The 14,056-nt window shown below is 43.0% G+C and overlaps 2 protein-coding genes across 2 annotated transcripts; both read right to left on the bottom strand.

The window, feature by feature from the left end:
• Window positions 1-4,287: 4,287 nt before the first annotated feature.
• Window positions 4,288-8,485, bottom strand: LOC139474839 (WAP four-disulfide core domain protein 18-like). Its single transcript, XM_071257986.1, has 5 exons — window positions 8,364-8,485; window positions 6,601-6,732; window positions 5,288-5,380; window positions 4,872-4,888; window positions 4,288-4,429 (listed from the first exon to the last, which is right to left on the bottom strand). Exons 1-5 carry the CDS (start codon window positions 8,419-8,421, stop codon window positions 4,397-4,399), a joined length of 333 nt encoding a protein of 110 aa, XP_071114087.1. The 5' UTR covers window positions 8,422-8,485; the 3' UTR covers window positions 4,288-4,396.
• A 1,804-nt stretch (window positions 8,486-10,289) lies between these two features.
• Window positions 10,290-13,793, bottom strand: LOC139474840 (uncharacterized). Its single transcript, XM_071257987.1, has 5 exons — window positions 13,692-13,793; window positions 12,771-12,902; window positions 11,892-11,984; window positions 11,000-11,016; window positions 10,290-10,420 (listed from the first exon to the last, which is right to left on the bottom strand). The coding sequence occupies exons 1-5, from the start codon at window positions 13,747-13,749 to the stop codon at window positions 10,388-10,390; spliced, it is 333 nt and encodes a 110-aa protein (XP_071114088.1). The 5' UTR covers window positions 13,750-13,793; the 3' UTR covers window positions 10,290-10,387.
• Window positions 13,794-14,056: the final 263 nt, after the last annotated feature.

Raw genomic sequence — 14,056 nt, 5'->3', positions numbered from 1 at the left:
CTGCTATGTAGGCTCCCTGTGAGTGGTTTCCCTGTTTGAGAGCATTTCTACAGTGTTGTTGGTTCACTGTCTGAATGGGTTTTCTTGTGTGCCTTTGTTGCTGGTCCCTGTAGTTTGTTTTCACCTGGTGAATCAAGGTAACCATGGTAATTGGAAGTACTTTTTGTTTTGTTGTATTTTCCAGTAGTGAAACACTGTTACTGTGGTGGCCATCTCGTCATTGTAGTCCAAACTGTCTGTGCCTAAAATTGGGTCCACGTCCTAAATTTGTCATTTGGCATTTCTCACTGCAGATGCAGTTGTTTCTATGTGGACTATTGTTAGCTGAGCTTACTGGACAAATATCAATTTCACTGAACATTTGACTAGTGGCTAAAGTTACTCCTATTTGGAGCTGTTGTAGGTAGCGCTACGACTATCTTAAGTCTATTTCAAGGTATGTGAGTTACGATCACCTTATCACTATGACTATCGTAAGTCTATGTTAAGGTAGGGGACTTACGATCACCTTATACCTACAACTATCGTAAGTCTGTTAAGGTAAGGGAGTCTTAGCTTTAAGATCGCTTTGTACAAAGGGACACTGGACCCCATTCCTCAAAGCGATCGTAACGCTATGACTGTCGTAAGGCAATGTTAAAATATGGAAGTTATGATAATCTTAGTGCTACGATCGCCTTGCAGAACTGAGCCGTGATGTGTTGAATGAATGGATAACTGTGGTTTTACTGTATTTTGATATTCATGTTCATTTGTTAATGAATTGATTTTAGTTGAGATGTTCATATGGTTTGCTTTCAAATACTTGAAACTCTTTAAGGATTTTATGTTTATTTCACAGTGTGTGCTTGTAGCGTTGCTGTCTGTGTAACATAATTGTACATAGTATGGTGTAAGTTGTGTATTGAAGAAACTTTCCAAGAAAAAAAACATTTTGTGTAACACTGTATTAATTATTGACTGAGCGATAAGATTTCTTGTGCTTTAATATTTATATGGTCACATTTAGTTTCTGTTAGAGTATCTTTGTAGGCTGGTTTGTGAGAACCTTCAAAACAAAGGAACTGATTGTATGAAATATACCTTCTGGGTGTATGAAAATTGAATTCAGCTTTCTTGTGTTAACTGATGCTTATAACAAAACATTCATATATAAAGTATTCTTTTTGTATTTATATGGAATAAATTATGTCCAATAAACATTATTGCATCATCTCTGCACAAAGTCTCAAGTGCCTCGTAATTTACGCAGAATTGTTAATGATGTGTGTATTTCTGCCTTTTTTGAAATCCTACTCAGCTATATGATGTTGGTCTGTCTACGGGCTAATGGTGGAATGTCGGCCTGGAGAGCAGTAGGTCAGGGGTTCAATCCCCGGCATACCAAAAGATGTTAAAAGATGGTACTTGTTGTTACCCTGCCCGGCACTCAGCGACCCGTGAAGATTCCAGGGTAGAATAGGTCTTCAGCAACATATGCTTGCCATAATAGGCGACTATGCTTGTCGTAAGAGGCGACTAACGGGATCGGGTGGTCAGGCTCGCTGACTTGGTTGATGCATGTCATCGACCCCAATTGCGTGGATCGATGATCATGATGTCAATCACTGGATTGTCTGGTCCAGACACCATTATGTACAGACCGCCGTCATATAGCTGGAATATTGCTGAGTGCGGCATTAAACAACAAACCAACCAACCAACCAACCTGGCACTCGGCATAAAGGTGCTAGAACAAGGACTGTTCGGCTTGGAGTCAGTATACTGTGTTTGAGTGGGTTTTTTTATGTTAAACTGCAGCATTGTACCTCCATGGGCCAGCACTATCCAATTGGCATTAGTACAGACTAGTAGAAGCAGACACACACACACCAGTGGTGGATTTAGAGTCGCAAGGGTGCGCAACCCCCACCCCCTCAAAAAATAGATTAGAAGAAGCTAGAGCTAAAATTTTAATTTTAATTAAACAAGTTTTTATTTGACTTGTTTGAAAACTATGTAAAAGAGGATAAAAACAGGGTACATCTGAATACTGATCTACCCACAAACCTAACCTAAACAGTGGAACCTGCATTTGTTCTTTGCTCTGAGGAGTTAGTATTGTTTTAGCCTGGGATCCGGAAATATCTTTTTTGCCAATCGGACATTTGCATTTGGCCACGCCCACCTCATATCTATTGTTGAATGTTCATGCATGAATAAAAGAATAAACTTTTAAAGTGCCTCTTTCATAGCATATATACATGATATACATACAATTTATTAACAATGCAATGACAACAGATCTAATATATACAATTTCAACCTATCGAGATGTTGGTTTGACTAATTTAGCTATGGAACGGTTTCCACTGTAAAGACTTTCGTCTAGCCTTCCAGCGTCGCATCGTCGGTGTTGGGTCAAAATTCGACAATTTTGGTCCACAAAGCGATACACGCATAAGTCTGTCCAGTGTCTCCGTCGTTAGTCTACCAGTCACACACATACACACCCTTCCTAGAAAACCTGTATCCGCCACTGCTCACACACACACACGTGCATGCACGTAACTGCAATAATGTTGAACGCGACGTTAAACCCCAATTCACCTCATCACCTAACCTCTGCGTAAATAAAGCGGTCTGCGATCAATCATGTGATTGACTTCATGTGAATTGATCCACGTAGTTGGGTTTACGATGACGGACAAAGACACCGAGCCTGACCACCTGATCCATCTTGTTACCTCTTGCAACAAGCATAGACTGCTGGGGACCTATAATCTTACCCGGAATCCCCCCAGTTATGTTTTAACATGCACTATGGACACTGTTCGCTATATCACGCTGTCAGCGGACTCCCCAGCTGGTCCATTTAGTCGTGTAGGACAAACCTCAGAGTACTGGGGATCTAATCTGACTAGGAATCCCAATATATGAACACCAACTTTCCCTGGAGAGAAAAAACATTTGAATACCTTCTCATAAGCTACAAGACCCGTAAAGATCCGGGGTAGAATAGGTCTTCAGCAACCATGCTTGCCGTAAAAGCCAGCGACTATGCTTGTCGTAAGAGGCGACTAACGGGATCGGGTGGTCAGGCTCGCTCACCTGGTTGATGCATGTCATCGATCCCAATTGCGTGGATCGATGCTAATGCTATTAATCACTGGATTGTCTGGTCCAGGCTCGATTATTTACAGACGGCCGCCATATAGCTGGAATATTGCTGTTGTATGTATTGAGTTGACTAGGTTTATGTATCAAACCTTGTCTTCGAGGTATTTCACCATAAATACCCTTCAAACCCATTGGGATTCCGGGCTGCCCCCTAGCAACTTGTGCTGGTCGTTAGAGGCAAGTTATTGGATCAGGTGGTCAGACTCGGTGACTGTTGATTATGTGTCTACAGGAAACGTAGCTCATACTATCAATCACTAGTTTGCCTGGTCCAGACTAGGCTCTTTACAGGCCATCGAGATATGGCTATAATCTTACTGAATGCTGTGTTAAATAATATTATTACATTATAATTTTAAGCAGCGCCTAGTTTCCACCATTATATACAACATATGCTCAAAAGAGATGATGTAAAGAACATTAACTTTGCTGGTGATAGTGGATCGCTGTGATCTCGCACATCACCAATGGACATTCCATGAAACATAATTATAAATTATGCCGCTGAGGCGCTGCTTCAGTGTGGACCAGCCTTTAGGAGTGTCTGAAGCCTGCCGTGTGTCACCACCAAGTACCTGGTAGGGTGGCCAAGTGATTAAAGTGTTCGCTCAATTGGCCGAAAACCGGGTTCGATTCCCCACATAGGTAGAATGTATGAAGCCCATTTCAGGTGTAATCCACCATGATATTCCTGGAATATTGCTAAAAGCAGCATAAAACCAAACTCACTCACTAGTACCAGGTAATACATGTACTTCTTGTAAGGTCATGCGGGTCATACACAAACACTCATACTGAAAGCGGCACCAGAGTGCCTGTTTCTTTGAGTAGGACTATGTTTCTTTATATTTTATAATATACTGTGTTAAATCAACCTTAAATTGCTAACCACCAGTCTACCACATGTTCTCTTAGATTGTTGAAGCTACTCGTCAACATTCCTGTTTTATCGAAATGGCCTGTAATAAACTTTTACTTACTCTGGACGAGACAAACCAGTGCCTCACATCGTCAGGTATGATGACACAGAACTACCCATGCCTGCAGCTAGACCACCTAATCCATGTAGTTACCTCTTATGACAAGCATAGGTTGCTGGGGCCTATTCAAATTCGGGAACAAAGAGCAAACAGTTGTCGATTTATTTCAAGTGGAAATTTTAATTCACAATGGAATGCCCACAAAATACAAAGATTGGACAGATAGTCCTAGTGGTCGTGTCCTGCCAGTGATGGCCCTATCCCAGAGTTTCAGTCAGCCTACACAGCAACTGTAAGGAACAGAAAGAAGAATGAATGAAGGAGATACCTTCCCTCTACACCAAAGTAACATGCTTATTTCGTGAATGGGTGAAAGAAGATGTTTGTCATAATCTTTCTTTTGTGGGTACATGTGTGTCTTTGTGGTCTTGGTGACACAATTTTCTGTACAGAGTTGTGTCCCTTAGCTCAGCTGGGATGTGCTGATCTTGAGTTCTGATCCTATGTTTTCACTGACCCTTGGTTTGAATGGACCATCGAGAGTTTGTGTGTTCCATCAATATGATGACCTCTACGGTCTGCATCGCTTTGACTTTCCTTGACATTAACGAGACACCCATGATAAAACTGAAATACTGATCAAAGAGGTGTTACGTCAACCGCCTTCTTGTATTACACGGTACGACAACTGTCTAGACTGTGTTGGATACCAGATATGAAATAGGTACTTACGGTAGTGCAAGGTTTGGCTGAAAGAAACAAGTTTAATCACTCAGTTCAACGACACATGGCATGTGCATTAAATAATCATTTAGTCAACTCGTCTGGAAATGACCTGACAGTAACTAACCTTGGAGGAACATCCCAATACTTGGATCTTTACAGCTGAGGTCTGGAGTAATGTTGTTATTCTGAAGGTCTTATTGAATGTAAGAGTAGCTATCTTTGGTGTGAGGTGAAATCTGGTGTATCGTCGTGATTATTGCACTTATGTAGCGACCCCACAGCTGCCAAGAGCGCCACGTTCGGTCTACGTTCGACACCTATCCCCTACCCCAGTACAATGTACCCTGGCACTCCGTGGTGTAACTGAATTTGGCCTTATAATAAACTCCCCCAATCCATCATCACAATGAAATGTAACGTACATGTTCTGCAGGTGCACTTCTTGCAACCCCGACTGTCTTTCTGGAAGCCGTAAGAACACGTGAGTGCGCCGCAGTCGACCGGATCGCAGTGGACTGGAAAGGAGGACAAAGAGGTGTTCTCAGGCGTACATAGTACAAACTCAAGCTATGGGATAGTGATGACTTACAATTTCATTTCTAGTTACGAAACTGTTTCATAGCAACAAACCAATAAGTTTCTCCGGTCTCCAGTTACCCAATGAGGGATTGGGCGATCGGGCTCGCAGACTTGGTTGATTGTGCCATCGTATTCTAATGCTCATGATATCAGTCACTGGTTTGTCTGGTGCAGACTGGATCATTTACAGACCGCCGTCATATAGTCGGAATATTTCTGATTGCAGCGTTGAGCAGCAACACACAATACATACATGCTGTTTCATTTCCATGAGTGTCACTAGCACGTTGTGGACCTATCTGAACACATGTGCCTACCGTACCCGTGAAGATCCTGGGTAGAATAGGTCTTCAGCAACCAATTCTTGCCGTAAGAGGCGACTGTGTCTGTCGTAAGAGGCAACAAACGGGACCGGGTAGTCAGGCTCGTTGACTTCGTTGACGCATGTATCCCAATTGCGATGCTCAAGATGTCAATCACTGGTTTGTCTGGTCCAGACTCGATTTTTAAAAGACCACCGTCATATAGCTGGAATATTGCTGAGTGCGGCGGTAAAAAACAAACAAACAAAAACATACACCTACATCTCTGAACAGATGTGTCTACCTGTCTGGACACATGTACCTCCCTGTCTGGACACATGTACCTACCTGTCTGGACACATGTACCTACCTGTCTGGACACATGTACCTACCTGTCTGGACACATGTACCTACCTGTCTGGACACATGTACCTACCTGTCTGGACACATGTACCTACCTGTCTGGACACATGTACCTCCCTGTCTGGACACATGTACCTACCTGTCTGGACACATGTACCTACCTGTGTGAACACATGTACCTACCTGTCTAAACACATGTACCTACCTGTCTGGACACATGTACCTACCTGTCTGGACACATGTACCTACCTGTCTGGACACATGTACCTACCTGTCTGGAGACATGTACCTACCTGTCTGGACACATGTACCTACCTGTGTGAACACATGTACCTACCTGTCTGGACACATGTACCTACCTGTCTGGACACATGTACCTACCTGTCTGGACACATGTACCTACCTGTCTGGACACATGTACCTACCTGTCTGGAGACATGTACCTACCTATCTGAACACATGTATCTACCTGTCTAGACATACGTACATACCTAACGTAACACACCGGGCGCCGCACGTGTGAGGACAACACTTCTGCCCTGCATCACAGGACCCGTCCCCGAAGCACTGTGGCGAGTACATACACCCATATACCATGCCCGGAGGGTCAGTCGGACACACACCTGCAAGGAACCAAAATTAAGGAATCGACTTGACTCATATTTCCCAGCTGTTAATATCGGACAAAATTTCTCTTATCGTTACACTACGCCCCCGTGGGGCTTCCCTGATGGAAGATATCCCTGCTGCATGGTTAATACCCTTATATAAGGATTGGGTGGTCATAATATATCATCAGTCGGTGTGTGTTGTCATTCCGCGGTGGTGTCATCAATCACTTTTTTGCCCACTACCAGGTGGGCAAAAACAGATGAAATATCCTCCTCGCTTATCCAGGGTACTATATTCCCCTTCTATAGTGATAATAAATAGCCTTCAAATCAAATTACACTCATGAGCGAAAGTTCACCTGAAGCGACGTCCTATGGAGGTGCAGAGAGGTATGGTATCGAAGCTATAGATCTGATTTAAATGAGATTGAGGTCACAGTAAGCGACCGTTGCCTGGCTGTCTGGCACGGAATGGAACAGACACGCTTAAGCACCATCCTTCTTCATTTACGACCGCCTCTGTGGTCTAGTGGTAGAGCGTCCGCCCGGAGAGCGGAAGGCCCGGAGTTCGATCCCCGGCCGCGTCATACCAAAAGACGTTAAAAGATGGTACTTGTTGTTACCCTCTCTGGCGCTCGGCATTAAGGGGCTAAAACAAGAACTGGTCGGCTCGGAGTCAGTATACTGTGTCTGAGTGGCGTATTCATGTTAAACTGCGGCATGGTATCTCAGTGAGCTAGTACTATAATTCGGCATCAGTCCGGACTAGTACAAGCAGCCACACAAACACTCACACGTCCATGCACGTCGCTATATAAGTGCAATAATCTTGGACGCGACGTTAAACCTCAAAGAAGCAAAGGAACAGTTTCAAACCATTCTTTTGATCATTGATTTCGGTAAACAAAAACAAATAATTTTCATCTAGGAATTACTACTAGATGCATATATTAATAAAAGCGACAAAATCCTACCCTTGTTCATTAGAAATCTCTGCCAGTAAGACAGCGATTGTACGATTTGGATTATATCATGAGCAAATATATATGGTCATTTTATGTGGAAATATGCAGTAAGCAGTGCGAATATGTTGCTCTTGCATATTGTACTTCGCAACATTAAACGTTTTCAAGGTCATGGCTCTGCACCGAAAGAAGTCCCGTGGACGTCTTCAAACTCAGCGTCCTGTTTACCAGATGGATGCAACAGCTATCTTCACGCACGGGGAAGTCTGTCTATAGACACAGTACAACAGACATAGTACAACATATTCAGTACAACAGACTCAGTACAACGGACACAGTACAACAGACTCAGTACAACATACTCAGTACAACAAACATAGTACAACGGACACAGTACAATAGACACAGTACAATAGACTCAGACAACATACATAGTACAACGGACACAGTACAACAGACCCAGTACAATAGACTCAGTACAACAAACATAGTAATACGACACAGTACAATAGACACAGTACAACAAACATAGTACAACAGACATAGTACAACGGACACAGTACAATAGACACAGTACAATAGACTCAGACAACAGACATAGTACAATGGGCACAGTACAACATACTCAGTGCAATAGACACAGTACAACAGACACAGTAGACTAGAGAGCAGATTTACCGGCTGACTCGACTAAAACGACAGTCGCCACCAGACCTGCTACTAGAAGATGCAACATTGTCCCTGTCTTGTCAACGTGTGTTCTGCTTATGCCACAAGCTGGTTCCTGATTTGCGGACTAATGTCCAATCTTATCTTTGTAGAACTAGGCCATATATTAATACTTGACCTTAACGACGTTGCAGCAGTGATTGTTATTCACCTTTTTTTTAGGCTGAACCAATTAAACATAATATACTGACTTCAAAATCTGTTTCAAAATATAAAAAATAAGTATAGATATTAACAAATTCATTATCTATTCATGTAAAGAACGAAATAAAATATTGTTTTCAAAAACCTTTTTTATCATTTTCAGTAGATCGAATGTAAGATATATCATGTAATAATACTCAGTTCTTTATAGATTTGGAAGCACCACTCATGAGAATAAGTTGCGCTCTAACGAATGTACCTAAAGTACTCACGGAAATGAAAAAAAAATGTTTTTTCGACCTCAGATCTTAAATAAATGCAGTTAATCTACAAAATATGTAAATATTCAAACAACTAAATTAGTACTAATTGGGCCGTTGCACAAATACGGCGTATCAAATGTTTTTATGCCTTTTTACACGTAAAAGTGTGTAAAAATGTGAATAAAACAGACTATTGTGAAACAGGGCATAACCAGGTGTAAGTAGATCAAGGTGACCTATGACACCTTGACGACAGGTGCGAACAGGTGCATAATGCCTATAGTCTGTTTCTGCTATGTCAATTTGGACTTAGTTTTATTTTTGAATGTTGAAAGTGCCGACAAATTACCTCCTGTAAAGTACATTTTGTATTGTTCACTGAGATCAAACTAGCAAATCCAGACTAGTACTTTTCGAGTTGTTTTGTCATTTCGTATTTGCAATTACGTAACACTTTGTGCCGATTTTTAAATTGAGAAAAACAGTTTTTTTTCATTTCCGTGAGTACTTTAATATCGAATCTACATGTGTACAGAAACATTGTATGCTATAGTTTCTCTAGGAATCTATCTATGCAATATTTTCTCTTGGAGCAAATTTACGGAACATTTTCTCTGGGAACCAATCTTTGTAATATTTTTTCGGTTTCCTAACAATAAAAAATTCCGCTTTATTTGACTTTTAAAGGGCGACGGTCATATGTTTACAAGTACATAGAGGGTGTCCTGCAGGTAATATGTTTAACTTATCTCATGACCTGATCATGTTGACAGTAAAACTCGTAGCTACATACGTAACCAACTGTCCTGGACCAGAGAATGGCGACTCGTCTCTTCTTGAAGTGGAAAGTGGCAATTGGTGACGAATGTCATGGTTGCGCCTCTCATAAAATCTCAACTTTGTCACGTCACTATGTGCTGAACATACACACCAACCTCGAGCCGTGTTACCGTCCAACAATATACACGAGTCAGGGTTCAACCATGACGCGTTGTACATACACACCAGCCTAGGGCCGTGTTACCGTCCATCAATATACAAGAGTCAGGGTTCAACCATCACGTGTTGTACATACACACCAACCTAGGGCCGTGTTACCGTCCACCATTGTACACGAGTCAGGGTTCAACCATCACGTGTTGTACATACACACCAACCTAGGGCCGTGTTACCGTCCACCACTATACACGAGTCAGTGTTCAGCCATGACGTGTTGTACATACATACCAACCTAGGGCCGTGTTACCGTCCACCACTATACACGAGTCAGGGTTCAGCCATGACGTGCTGTCCATCCAGATTAACTGGACACGCAGGAATATACACCAATAATTCGGTATATACCAAACTGTCGGGTTTGATGGCAAAACAAATTACCAATGTCTGCAGCCAGATCACCTGATATATGTAGTTGCCTCTTATCACAAGCATGGGTTACCGGTGCGTATTATAAACTCGGAAACAAGAGTAAATAGTTATCGATTTATTTCTAGTTCACACCAAGGGATGTCAACATGCCTAGAGTGGACAGATAGGCTTGCTGGTCGTGTCCTGCAAGTGATGTCCCTATCCCAGCGCTTTATTCAGCCTACACAGCAACTGAAGAGGACAGAAAAAGAGATGAATGAAGGGGATGCCTTCTGACAACAGCAAAGTAACATGCTTATGGCTTACACTGTGTTTGTGCGTTTGTGCGTGCGTGTGATGTGCGTACGTATGTGTGTGATGATGATTGTAGTTGTTGTTTTACGCCACAAGCAGCAATATTCCATACATGTGACGACGGCCTGTTTATAATCGAGACAGACAATCCAGGGATTGCAAGACAGAGTTGTGTCCCTTAGTACTGCTGATCATGGGTTCGGATCCCAGTTTTGGACTGATTATGACCCGTGGTTTGTTGTTTCTTTGTGGTCTTCGTGCCACAATTTGCTGTACGGAGTTGTGTCCGTTGGCTCGGCTTGCACGTGCTGATCATGGGTTCTGATCCTAAATTTATACAGAGTATGACCACCAATATGATGACATCTACTATCTGCATCGCCTTTTCATTCCCTGACCCCCATGCTAAAACTGAAATACTGATCAAAGGGGTGTTAAGTCAACTTCCTTCTTGTATAACACTGTACTAGAAGTGTCTAGACTGTGTTGAATACCAGATATGAAATAGGTACTTACGGTAGTGCAAGGTTTGGCTGAAAGATACAAGAACAAGTTTAATAACCCAGAACAACTCCATATATTATGTTCAGTAAATAACCATCTCGCCTTGAAATAACATACACTTGGAGGAACACCCCGATACTTCACTGCAGCTGTGCTCTGGGCTGGTGGTATTTTCTAAAGGTATCTGTGAAAGATGAGAGAAGCTATCTTCTTTGAAGCAACGTGCATGCACGTGTGTACGTGTGTGTGTGTGTGTGTGTGTGTGTGTGTGTGTGTGTGTGTGTGTGTGTGTGTCTTTCTGTCTGTGTGTGTGTGTGTCCGTCTGTGTGTGTCTGTGTGTGTACGTGTCCGTGTGTGTCTCTGTGTGTGTGTGTCTGTCTATGTCTGTGTGTGTACGCGCGCGCGCGTGTGTGTCTGTGTGTGTACGTGTGCGTGTGTGTCTGTGTGTGTGTGTCTGTCTGTCTGTCTATGTCTCTGTGTGTGTGTGTATGTGTGTGTGTCCGTCCGTCTGTGTGTGTCTGTGTGTGTCTGTGTCTGTGTGTCTGTCTATGTCTGTGTGTGTACGCGCGCGCGCGCGCGTGTGTCTGTGTGTGTACGTGTGCGTGTGTGTCTGTGTGTGTGTGTCTGTCTGTCTATGTCTGTGTGTGTGTGTGTGTGTGTGCTTGTACTAATACGAACGTGTGTCGGTTTATAATGCTAGCACAATGAGATACCACCCGGACACATTCTGCGGACCTTGTTTTATCCCCTTATGGACGACAGCCTGGCAGTGAAACAGAAAAGACGATCTTTTAAAGTCTTTTGGTATCAAACGACGTGCGGAGCTACAATAAGCCCCCGACCAAAGCAGCCCCAACCAAACCTTTACAACAGAAACCCCTCATCACATTGGAACGTAACGTACATGTTCTGCAGGTGCACGTCTTGCAACCCCGACTGTCTGTCTGGAAGCCGAAGGAACACGTCACTGCACCGCAGTCGATCGGATCGCAGTGGACTGGAACGGAGGAAAAAGAGGTGTTCTATGTCATTTGTTCACAAACGTAACGAAATACAAATTTAGTACAGGATATTGATGACCTCCTTGTACTTACCTGTGTGAACACATGTACTTACCTGTCTGGACACATGTACCTACCTGTCTGAACACATGTACCTACCTGTCTGGACACAAGTACCTCCCTGTCTAAACACATGTACCTACCTGTCTGGACACATGTACCTACCTGTCTGGAAACATGTACCTACCTGTCTGGACACACGTACCTACCTGTCTGGACACACGTACCTACCTGTCTGGACACATGTACCTACCTGTCTGAACACATGTACCTACCTGTCTGAACACATGTACCTACCCGTGTGAACACATGTACCTACCTGTCTGGACACACGTACCTACCTGTCTGGACACATGTACCTACCTGTCTGGACACATGTACCTACCTGTCTGAACACATGTACCTACCTGTGTGAACACATGTACCTACCTGTCTGGACACATGTACCTACCTGTCTGGACACATGCACCTACCTGTCTGGACACATGTACCTACCTGTCTGGACACATACACCTACCTGTCTGGACACATGTACCTACCTGTCTGGACACATACACCTACCTGTCTGGACACATGTACCTACCTGTCTGAACACATGTACCTACCTTGAGACAAGCGCTTACATATCTGGACATATATACCAACTTGTCTGAACACAAGTATTCACCTGTGTGAACACATGTACCTGACCACTGAACACATGTCTGAACGCATGTACCTACCAAACGTAACACACCGGGCGCCGCACGTGTGAGGACAACATCTCCGCCCTGCCCCACAGGACGCGTCCCCGAAACACCTGGGCATGGGGGCACACGCATATATCGTGCCCGGGGGGTCAGTCGGACACACACCTGGAAACAGCAACATTGATGAAACAGTGCTATCAATAAAAGGTTAACCCGGCGACGCCCAGTTCCAGGGCTTTTTGGGAACAATAAGTTACAATAATACCACCAATACAAGAACACTTTGTTTGGCCAGATGGTCGCAAGTACAGGGCCACATCATATGATGCAAGTAAGCAAAGGAAGCCATTGCCAGGGTGATCAAATAACTGTTGCCATGTTGCCAATTTAGTTTCCTTTTTTTCAATATAAGTATGTTACTTTGTAAACAAAAACAAATATGTTTTGTCAGTAAATAAACACATGATATGACTAGAGTGAGTGAGTGTGTGAGTGAGTATGATTTTACGCCGTTTTTAGCAATATTCCAGCAATATCACGGCGAGGGACACCAGAAATGGGCTTCACACACTGTACCCATGTCGGGAATCGAACCCGGGTCTTGACCGGGGTGACGAGCGAACGCTTTAACCACTAGGCTACCCGACCGCCCCGATGTGACTAGAACCAATGGCAAGCATTTGTAAATGTACAGTGGTGCTTAACTATTTTCCAGGAGAACATACCCTTAAACTTGTTTCTAATATAGTTGTGCATGTTATAAAATCGTGCAAATATGAAACAACAATTCTGTGTTTTCGTTTCTATATACCAATACATTACAACATTGAAGGTGTTCAACCTCATTGATCTGTACCGGAAGTAGTCACAAATGTCTACAAACTTAGTGCTTGCTTTACCAGGGGGATGCTCGTACACATGGGCAAAGACAAACAGCAGACACAGAAGAATTACCGACTGATTCGACGATAACGACTGTCGCCACCAGACCTGCTACTAGAAGATGCAACATTCTCCCTGCCTTGTCAAGGTGTCGTGTCCTGGACTTATGTCACAAGCTGCTTCTGATCAGCTGACTCGCTTCCAATCTTATCTGCGTGGAACTAGGCTTTATTTATACAGGACCATGGCACTGTTTCTGTGACAATGGTCTCTCCCTTTTAATTTAGAATTTATCATATTTTGAAATTTATCAACTTCAACATATGTTTCAAATCATAAACAAATATATAAATATTAACAAATGTTAATTATCTATTCGTGTCAGGAATACAAAAATATATTTTATTTAATGTCTTGCTGTTAACAAGCTTTAGTTA

Source organism: Haliotis cracherodii, unplaced genomic scaffold, assembly GCF_022045235.1.
Source record: "Haliotis cracherodii isolate W230 unplaced genomic scaffold, xgHalCrac1.p SCAF_3, whole genome shotgun sequence".
Classification (NCBI taxonomy): Eukaryota; Metazoa; Mollusca; class Gastropoda; order Lepetellida; family Haliotidae; genus Haliotis; species Haliotis cracherodii.
The sequence above is the reverse complement of the archived record's forward strand: the minus strand, read 5'-3'. Positions and strand labels throughout refer to the sequence as shown.

What these genes read in the sequence shown, in the direction of transcription:
- LOC139474839 (XM_071257986.1), bottom strand. Translation starts at nt 8,421, where the DNA reads ATGTTGCATCTTCTAGTAGCAGGTCTGGTGGCGACTGTCGTTTTAGTC. An exon ending in CGTTTTAGTCGAGTCAGCCG is followed by an intron (nt 6,733 to 8,363) that starts GTAAATCTGCTC and finishes GGTTCCTTGCAG; the next exon opens with GTGTGTGTCCGACTGACCCT. An exon ending in CGCCCGGTGTGTTACGTTAG is followed by an intron (nt 5,381 to 6,600) that starts GTATGTACGTAT and finishes CCTCCTTTCCAG; the next exon opens with TCCACTGCGATCCGGTCGAC.
- LOC139474840 (XM_071257987.1), bottom strand. Translation starts at nt 13,749, where the DNA reads ATGTTGCATCTTCTAGTAGCAGGTCTGGTGGCGACAGTCGTTATCGTC. An exon ending in CGTTATCGTCGAATCAGTCG is followed by an intron (nt 12,903 to 13,691) that starts GTAATTCTTCTG and finishes TGCTGTTTCCAG; the next exon opens with GTGTGTGTCCGACTGACCCC. An exon ending in CGCCCGGTGTGTTACGTTTG is followed by an intron (nt 11,985 to 12,770) that starts GTAGGTACATGC and finishes CCTCCGTTCCAG; the next exon opens with TCCACTGCGATCCGATCGAC.